At 53.7% G+C, this 9,627-nt stretch overlaps 1 protein-coding gene across 1 annotated transcript; it reads left to right on the forward strand.

Moving 5' to 3' along the window:
• Nucleotides 1-890: 890 nt before the first annotated feature.
• On the forward strand, nt 891-4,621 carry LOC125425617 (putative nuclease HARBI1). The gene is made up of 4 exons (XM_048483186.1): nt 891-1,463; nt 2,390-3,058; nt 3,722-3,961; nt 4,520-4,621. Exons 1-4 carry the CDS (start codon nt 891-893, stop codon nt 4,619-4,621), a joined length of 1,584 nt encoding a protein of 527 aa, XP_048339143.1.
• The last annotated feature ends 5,006 nt before the right edge of the window (nt 4,622-9,627 follow it).

Here is a 9,627-nt window from a genome sequence, read left to right on the forward strand (position 1 = left end):
AGGGATTTAGGCGTCTTAGTTGATAGTTCCATGGGAATGTCAACTCAATGCATGGCAGCTGTGAAAAAGGCAAACTCTATGCTGGGGATCATTAGAAAAGGAATTGAGAATAAAACTGCAAAGATTGTCATGCCCTTATATAAAGCAGTGGTGCGACCGCACTTGGAGTACTGTGTCCAGTTCTGGTCGCCGCATCTCAAAAAGGATATTGAGGAGATAGAAAAAGTGCAGAGAAGGGCAACAAGGATGATTGAGGGACTGGAGCACCTTCCCTATGAGGAGAGGCTGCAGCGTTTGGGACTCTTTAGTTTGGAGAGGAGGCGGCTGAGGGGGGATATGATTGAAGTCTACAAAATTATGCATGGGGTAGAAAATGTTGACAGAGGGCGTTTTCGCACACACTTTTTGTTCCAGAATAAAAGCGAACCGCATTGATTCCTTGCCTTTTTAATGTAGTTTCGTCGCTCGATGGCATTTGCACATGGCCCTGTAGTCACGCATCTTCCCCTTGCTTCGCGAGTCCCGTGTTTTTGCATCTCACAGGAATGCGGTGCAAACGACGAATCTGATTGGCTTGCGCGCAGTCCTTGGGCGGTCCGGGGGTGGGCTAAACGTTCCTTGCGTCACCCGTGAGGGCGTTGCCTCGTTGTCACGTGAGGACGTGACGTGGGTGGGTGAAACCCCTGATTGGCCGCCGTTAGCTCGATACATCTCGCGTTGATTGAGACGTGATCTCGTCGCCATTTCATATCGTAGCCTCGAGTTCTCGCGTTACCAAGGAGTCGAGGTACTGCTACCTGGTTAGTAGGTTGCCCTCACTAGTTGTGCCTCGCTTTTGCTACAGAACTGCTTTGTGGGCATAATATCAGATGGAAAGCCATCAGGTCGCAATGCCTCCGGACACAGAGGAGACAGAGCTGCTTCTTCTGGTTGTGACGCTTCTGTGCCACTGGACGAGGGTCGTGTCTGCCGCACAAGCCTTCATGCACGCCACGGATGTGCATGATAGTTTGCCGCAGGCTTCTGCACTTTCGCCGGTCAGTGGGCGCAGGGCGCGTGGGTCTCGCCGTTGGGTTGCCTTGGCCGCCGCCCCCACGCCGCGCCGCTTCTGGGTGTACCCGCACCGTAGCAGGGACTGGTGGTATAACTGCGTGTGGTCATCATGGAACGATGAGGAATGGCTCAAGAACTTCCGCATGAGCAGAGGAACGTTCCAGAGGATCGTTGACAGCCTAGCACCAGCATTGAGGCGCCAAGACACACGCATGCGGGCGGCGTTGCCCGTGGAGATGCGAGTGGGGATGGCCATTTGGTATCTGGCCAGTCCCAACTCCTTCAGGGAGGTGCGGCAGCAGTTTGGAGTGGGCACCACCACCGCTTTCGAGGCTGTCCATGAATTCTGTGAAGCCGTGAAGAACATCCTGTTCAAGAGGGTTGTCCGGTTTGCGGATCCAGTGGAGAAGGTAGGCTGACAGCGGGTTTGATAGTGCTACCAGTCGTGCACACTCTCACTTTTTGGGTGCGTGTCTCTTGGGTCTGGTGGCCCTGAGGTACAGTTTCGAATTTTCTTGAGTTTGATTACACAGAGTTCAGGCAGTGGGGGACACCTGTTCCCCTTTCTTTATTTTATTCGGAAATGGACGGGGGGGAGGCGACTCCCGTGGTGGGTAGGCTTCAACAACGTCATCGGGATGCGTCTTTGCGACGTTCCGAACCCAGAGCGGACCGTCCAGGAATTGTGGGTATGCATATCTAATTTTGGAAGAAAAAGGGAGCTGTGGGGTGCGCTCAGGTCAGAGAGGGCAAAAATGTTGAACATTCTGGGGTCTGTCTTTGGGAGGAAGGGCTGGGGAAGGTTCCACCCAGGGGCAGATATCCTCACCGTGATCGCAGGGGTTGAGGCAGATATGGCGTTAAGAATTTGTTGTCGCATTTGAGTATCTTGGGGAAATGGCGCCCTCCGACACCACTCCTTAAGGGGCGGTTTCGGCTAAGCGCCTGGCATTGCACACTGTATTGGTACAGTTGCCAGGCAATGGGCAACCACAACCCACACAGGTTTGTGTGTGAATTTGGTGCGGCAGCATCCCTTTTTAAACTGGGGCCTGTCCTGGCAGTGCTGCGGTACCAGGACGGGCCCAGATTTTAATCCAGGGAGGGCCATTCAGCCAATTGGCCCTCCCGCCTTTTCTGTATTAAAAATAGAGAAGAGAGGAAATGAAGAAAATTCAGAGCAGGATATCTGATGAGGAGAGTAGCGCCCATGGCAAGGGGCATGCCTGCAGAATCGTCCCATAGCACACTCATGTGCCTCACCCTGCCGCTGTTCAGAGACACAGAGCAATGGCGCCATGACACTAACTGTCTGTTTTTCCCAAACAACCTCCAGGTTATGCGCGGATTTGCCAACATAGGCTTCCCACAGTGCGTCGGAGCAATTGATGGGTGCCACATACAGATTCTAAACCCATCGGACGCCCCTGCGGACTACATCAACAGGAAGAGGGTGGCCTCCATTGTTCTTATGGCTGTTTGCGATGACAAAGGACGCTTCTTTGAGGTGGACATTGGTCACCCCGGTAGAAGCCACGACGCGCACATTTTCAGGGGTTGCCATTTCACACAGGCCATGGACAGGGGTGCCTTCTTCCCAGTTAACCCTGTATTGTCCATTCACGGCGTGGCTGTCCCACCGTTGATTTTGGCGGATGGCGCATTCCCCATGCGGAGGTGGCTTGTAAAGCCATACCTTCATCCACGGAACGCGATAGAGCGCCTGTACAACAGAAGAATGAGCAGGGCCAGATGTGTTGTGGAGCGTGCCTTTGGGCGATTAAAGGGGAGGTGGAAGTGCCTGTGGCACAAGTTGCCCATAAGGGTGGAGAGGGTTAACTCCCTGGTTGCCACTTGTGTTGTTCTACACAACCTATGCGAAGCGGAAAATCAGGACTCTCCGGAGAGTGAATGGCGGACTGGCCCCCTGCTAACTCAGATGGAAGAGCAGCAGCCCATCATAATTGACCAGGGTGAGGGGTCCTACTCTGAGGATCAGCATCTGGCAAGGGGGAAGGCGGTGAGGAATGCCCTGGCCACCTACCTCTACTGCAACCGCCCTGTGCAGCAGTAGTCTCCTCCGTTCATGTCTTGTACCATTGGTGTGTGCGCTAATGTGCAAAATGTGTATTTTTATTTTCCATAATAAAGTTTTTCCACTGATAAACCAAACCTACACGCCTGCGGTCTCTCAATTCTACCACACATCTCCCCCCCTCTCCACTCACACTTGGAGACAGCATCCAGGTGAACCACCTTTCAATTGCTAAAGGAATTGTCTCATGAGTTGATTAGTGGGTGCACGGTGCTACCTTTGGGAGGCGTGAAAAAAAGATGCGGTGGTTTGTACGGGGGGGGGGAAACACTCCTGGAATTCAATGGTCCCTGGGCAAGCTCCAAGATGGGGTCATGACAGCCCCGACCTATAAACGCGGGCGGAAAATTGTATTATTATGAGGTATGTGTGGGAACATTGAGGCCTTAAGTGAGGACTGTGCACTGGAAGTTCATAGGACACTGCCAGGACTCCTGTTGCGTAACGCATGGATGCTTGTTTGCTGGGAGCACTCTAACAGCAGTTTCACAGCCTGTGCGCTGGAGGCATGAGGGACAGGAAGTTCCGGGGTTAAACATGCAACGTCACGTCGTTTTCCCGTTAGCTCACTAGGCTGCCCTTCCAAGGCGCCTGTGCGGGCTCGTTGGCCCATCCCCCTCTCGCAATTCTATCACCCTCAGTAACAGTGAGCACTTAAGGGTCGATATGTCGTCCCCTCGGGGTGTGAACTGGTCGGAAGAGGAGGTGGAGGCGATGATACTGTCTGTGATCAGCAGGGGGGTGGCGCCGAACCTGGTGGGTAGCGGGAAGGCTCCCAACAGGAAAATCTACTCCGGCCTCAGCAAGGCCATGGCAAGGAGGGGACACAACAGGAGCCCTACTCAGATTCAAAACAAGTGGAAAGCGCTCAAAAAAGAGTACTTAAAGCTGAGAGCGGCCTGCAGTGGAGAACCAAGCGTCGCTGGGAGGCCAAAGCACTACTCCCTCATGCGCGAGGCTTGGCTGAAGGCTGGTGGTCCCGAGCAGACATCGGAAATGAAGGGGGGTGAGTTTGGTAATTTTCCACAGCATGCTCTTGCAGAGACAAACCAGTTTCTGGTTTCAAATGCACCTGCTAGCTTTAATCTGAGCACCACTGAGAACCAACCAATCAGTGAGATTGTGAGTTTAGCTAGAAGGAGTGTGACTTCTACTTTAGTGTTACAGAGCACTCTGCGGCAATGGGTCTGCTTGAGCACAACGCTTAGAGGTGTGATTGTGTGAACGAGCAAATTGCAGGTAGCAATGAGCACTGTGCAGCGGTGGCTTTTGAGGTTAACAGCCAGAGCCAGACCACTCCCGGGCCGTGGTGCATACCCCCCCCCCCAACGCGTGCGGCTGGTGATGTGAAGCCTTACCTTGTCAATTCAGGTTCTCATGAACAAGCCCAAATGTAATTGCTGTGTTTACTTTGGCCAGCCCCAGCATTTAAAGGCTGTGTCTGATCCAACCACGCCAAGTGCTGTCTTCTGAGGGTGGGCAAGTGAGAGGGGAATGTGATGCCCTTTGAGCATGCTGCAGTAGAGGAAGGGGGCCGGAGGGCACACTCTTTCTCCTCTTCCCTTACCACTTCCCTAGTCATGCAAATTAAAGCGGGCATGTGAGCACCGTTTATCTCCCCTCCCGCACATGCATGCTCTCAGTCTGGCCTTATGGTCTAGCTGCAAAGCGCATTTAAATCATGGTGGGAGCGCATTGTGACGTGAGTGTTTCAGGCCACTCTGCCTCTCCCGTTGCTTGCATTGCCGCAAAGTTTACCCATCAACGTGCAGAAAGGTTACACTCTTTAACCAACAGCGGACGCTCTGATGAGCGCACCATATTCCCTGCCCCACCTTGAGAAAGTTGATGTGTGTAGTCTAAGGCAAACTTTAAGAACTGGAGAAGAACTTTACAAACTTGAGAAAGTCAAGCAATAGGGGAACTTGCATGCAGTTTGCGACGCCTACCCTTGTCTGATGGGAGCCCCACATGCTGGCCTCCTGTTCAATGAGGGTGGGAGAGGGAGAGTTTTCGAAAATTCACTGTTCAACGGCTGCCACGCACGCACACACGCGGCATGCAATGCATTTCCCAAAAACCGTGGCAGGTGTTTGACAGTGCATTTCCGCTGCACACACTGACAGCAGGGGCTCTGTTGAATGTGGGAGAGAGCGCAATTTTAAAAATTAGATGTATGTGGCTATCTGGAGCTTAAAGCCATGCATCCCCCTATTCCCTTCAGGAGCAGCTTCGCCCACCACCAAAACCAAGGAGGAGAGGAGCGAGGGGGCCACCCAGGTGCAGTGCAGTGAAGATGAGGGTAAGCCTACCCAGAGTGCCATGTTCTTTGGGAAGGGTGTTGCCGCTGGATGCCAACGTTGCCCATGTTACTGAGAGTTGTGTCCAGCATCTTCAAATGCTAACTGGCTCTGCAATCTCTCCATGTTTGCAAGGAATGTCTAGGGACACAGAGGGGGCTCTCACCACGGCAGGGCGCTCTGAAACAGAAACCACGACACGTGCAGTTGGCACTCAGACAGAGCCATCGCTGGATGCCAACTGTGAGCATGGAAAACTGGGCCGGGGGGGGGGTTGGTTTAAGCGGGTTGCGGCAGCAGAATTTTCTGCATGGAGCGGGATGGCTTGCGGTACTGAAGAGCTCTGAAGGGGGGGGGGGGACACAAGCAGCAGGAACCAGACCCCGCGCCTTGCATCATCTAAATTTTTCACTGTGTTATATCTTCCACACTCTTCAGACAGGGATCTGGAGCGCAGGCTGGCTGTGGTTGAGAAGTGGATGAACAGGAGGAAGGGGGCCGCCAGGAGGCTCCTGGAAAAGCGGAGGGCTGCAGAGAAGGCAGGCAAACCACATGGCGCGGCATCCAGCGAAACAAGCACCAAACTTCCCTAACCCATCTCCCGCGGCCCTCAGTTGTCTTAGCTGTAAATGCATTGCTTAAATCACACAATAAAGGCAATTGCAATTTTCACAAATGCTTGTGCATATGGTTTATTATCGCTTGCTGGTTACATCTCTGCAAAGCAGAGGATTGTCTGCTTTCCATGACCATCCTCTCCTGGCAACCTACCACAGAGGGCAGGCACGTGTAGCCCTTTTTAAAATATTAAACCAATTAACCTCTGATGCTTAAACGCACATCACTAGCCTATGTAAAAGCAGGGGGGGGGGTTTCTGCCGTGGTGGTGGCAGACAGAGAAAACAAGGGTGGGTGGGTCGATTGCTGGTTACATCTCTGCAAAGCAGAGGATTGTCTGCTTTCCATGACCATCCTCTCCTGGCAACCTACCTGAGAGGGCAGCCATGTGTAGCCTGTTTTAAAATACTAAACAAATTTAACTCTGATGCCTAAACGCACATCGCTAGCTAACCTATGTAATACAAGGGGGGGGGCTTGCCCGTGGTGGTGGCAGACAGAGAAATAACAGGGGGGGGGGAGGTCCTCACAGGTCCATTCTTGCTTTGGGCTTCCTCAAGCGTTTGTGCATTGGCTGTGATTCTTGGCAAGCCACCTGAGTGCAGCACAGCTCAGAGGTCTCCCCAACCATCATCAGGTCCTCCACCTGTGATGGGAGGGGCGCCGTGGCGCCCACACAGGACTCCAAGTCGGTGTCCTCAGCCAGAGTGGGATAAGTCACCTCTGCCGCATCTCCACTGAGATTTGCAGCTGGGCCAGCAATTTCACAAGTGGGCAGGCACTGCTGAAACGCTGGGGCAGGCAAGGTTTGTGATGCGACCGCAGGAGCAGAGGCGCCCAATGAACCCCCAGCACCCCTGCCACCCGAGGAGCCCATGCGCTGCAGCAAAGCCGTCACAAGGGTCTGCATTATGTCATTCCCCCTGTCGATGGCCAGCCTCAGCGATGACAGCTCCCTGTTTTGCTCTGCGCGGCTCTGCATGAATGATGCCACCTCCCTTTCCCGCCTATCCTCGAAGCGCCTCCTCTCCATTGCCTCGACCTCTCCCTGCTCCACCATGGCCTTCGCAAAGTCAGCGAGCACTCCAACACGTCGCACACGCCGCCTGTCAGCAGTCATTCTCCGCTCTGGTGAAGTCAGTTCCATCATGGGCAGGGGTGTGGAGCCTGTAAGAGGACATCGTTGTGGAAAGAAGCAAAATTAATAGCCAGGTGATGGAAGGAACTTTTATGAATCCACTGTCATCTACCCTAGGCTCGCATGGAGGGAGACACACTTTCTTGTTGAGCACATGAGCAGATCTGCATAGGCATCCCAGGGTTTGCAGAGAAGCTGAATCAGAACCCCTAGCATTCACATTGAGAATCAAGCAGTGAGAGCTCAGTGGGCACGAGTAATGAGCAGCTCACTTTTGCGGCATGCTGTCTTCTCTTGTCGTGCAATGGAGTGGTTGTCCGATGCTCTCAGAGTGCCTACCACCAAAAATCGCTGGGGTGGGGTTGGGGTTTGTGTTTCAACGCACCTTCATTTGCACCAGAACTCCCAGCAATAGGATGGTCAAGGACATCATTCATGTCACCAGAGGTGTCTGCAAAGAGAGCTGCCATGAAGGAGAAAGAACATGAGGCCGCACTCATCACTTTTCTTCCTTTTGGACAAGCACTAACGCATTGCGCTGTGAGTGCTGAGTGCTGCAGGGTATTTGGCCGCACAATCGTTCAGCAGCACACCACCCTGGCAGGGCGCAGACACGCAGCACTAACATGCAATGGCTAAGAGGCATCCTGTTGTGGTCACCTCACATGCCCGCCAAGCCTGTGAGGGACCATTGCTCCCTGCATCGCTCTCCTGGCAGGAAACCATTGAATGTGCACTGTTGTTTTGGGGGAAATTCCATCAAGAACAGCTGTGCCCCTTAACCCGTCCCCACTTTTGGCGCACTGTGATGGAGGGATGTCGTGGGAACACCACAAAGCATGGCCTTACACCAGCAGGCTAAACAGCCAATGAACTCACCACTCATCTGCGACATAGGGATCTGCGTGGCATCGTCCTCTGGAGAATTGCTGATTTCTGAGGTGGAAACTGTTGGCGAAAAGCGTACAAGTTCAGTAGCTGCGTGCAGAACCGTTGACCAAAGAGGAGAGAGGGGAGAATTGAGGATTCACCCTGTAGTACACTGCACTGTGCAACAACAGCGACAGCAGGAATGCAAGCCTTCCCCCCCCCCCCTGCACATCCGCACCTTACAGAGAAATAGGACATGAGCGGGGACCACAGTTAAACCAACCCAGAAGTGAAGCGTGCAGAGTCTGGAGTGCCCCATCACAAGAGAGGCACAACAGAGCAAGCGCTGCATCCGGGGGTATCAGGCAGAAGTATAGGAAAACTCACCCTGGGATGTAGGGGATGGGGTGGAAACCTGCAGGGGTCTCGCGTCTATGGTCTCCAAGTCTCTGCTCCCAACGCTGGTGGAATCCCTCGCGGCCGCGTCTGGAGAAGCGGTCACGACGCACTCTGTCGCCCGGAGCTGATGCGGGGGGTTGATCGTCCTGTCCCCCCCCAACATCTGCTCGAGCTCCTCATAGAAGGGCATCGTCCGAGGCCCATTCCCTGAAGTGTTGTTGTGCTGGTGTATCCGCTTAAAGTCCCTTTTCAAAGTCTTTGCCTTCGTCCTGCACTCAACGGACGTCCTGTTGTGCCCCCTTTCGCGCATTTGAACTGCCACCCTCTCAAATACGTCCAAGTTGCGGTAGGTGGACTTCAGCGAGCGCTGAACTTCCTCTTCCCCCCACACGGCAATGAGGTCCTTCGTCTCCTCCGGCCGCCATGATACGCCCCTACCCGGACCCTTACCCGAAATGGCGGCCGATTGCTTGTGCGCTTCGAAGTTTCCTCCCATCCCGTTAACGAGAATCTTCGAAACGTTGCACCGCGGTAACGGGGCAGGAGACGAGCTGACGAGTCACCGTGCTGGGCCAATATCACCGTGCAACGGGGCCACGTGGCCTCGGTGGGTCGAGCTGCAAGGCGTACACGACCGAACGGTATCAGGGGGGGAAGTCGAGTGAGATGCAAAAGGAACAAAGGAATGTGCGCGCGCAGCCAGAACGCCCCGTCGCACTCCCATTGGATGGATCAAATCTCGTCACACGCTGGGCGTAAACCCTCGCTGCCGCCTGATCCACTTTCGCTCCACTTTTGTTTCGCAACTAGGCACCAAATTGTGGGGGGAAACTGCGTTTTCCCAAAAAGTTGCACAAGTATCGAGCGACAGGAAAAATGTGGAACAACGGCTGGAATGTGGCACAAAAAGGGGGTCGGCACACATTTCGGCTTAAGTGTGTGCGAACAGATGTGTGATACTGCGACGACCTCACATGCCAGATCTGCAACAAACAGTGTGTGCGAAAACGCCCAGAGAGAATTTTTTCTCTCTCACAATACTAGAACCAGGGGGCATACATTGAAAATGCTGGGGGGAAGAATTAGGACTAATAAAAGGAAACACTTCTTCACGCAACGTGTGATTGGTGTTTGGAATATGCTGCCACAGGAGG

Source organism: Sphaerodactylus townsendi, unplaced genomic scaffold (assembly GCF_021028975.2).
Source record: "Sphaerodactylus townsendi isolate TG3544 unplaced genomic scaffold, MPM_Stown_v2.3 scaffold_966, whole genome shotgun sequence".
In the NCBI taxonomy this organism is placed as follows: domain Eukaryota; kingdom Metazoa; phylum Chordata; class Lepidosauria; order Squamata; family Sphaerodactylidae; genus Sphaerodactylus; species Sphaerodactylus townsendi.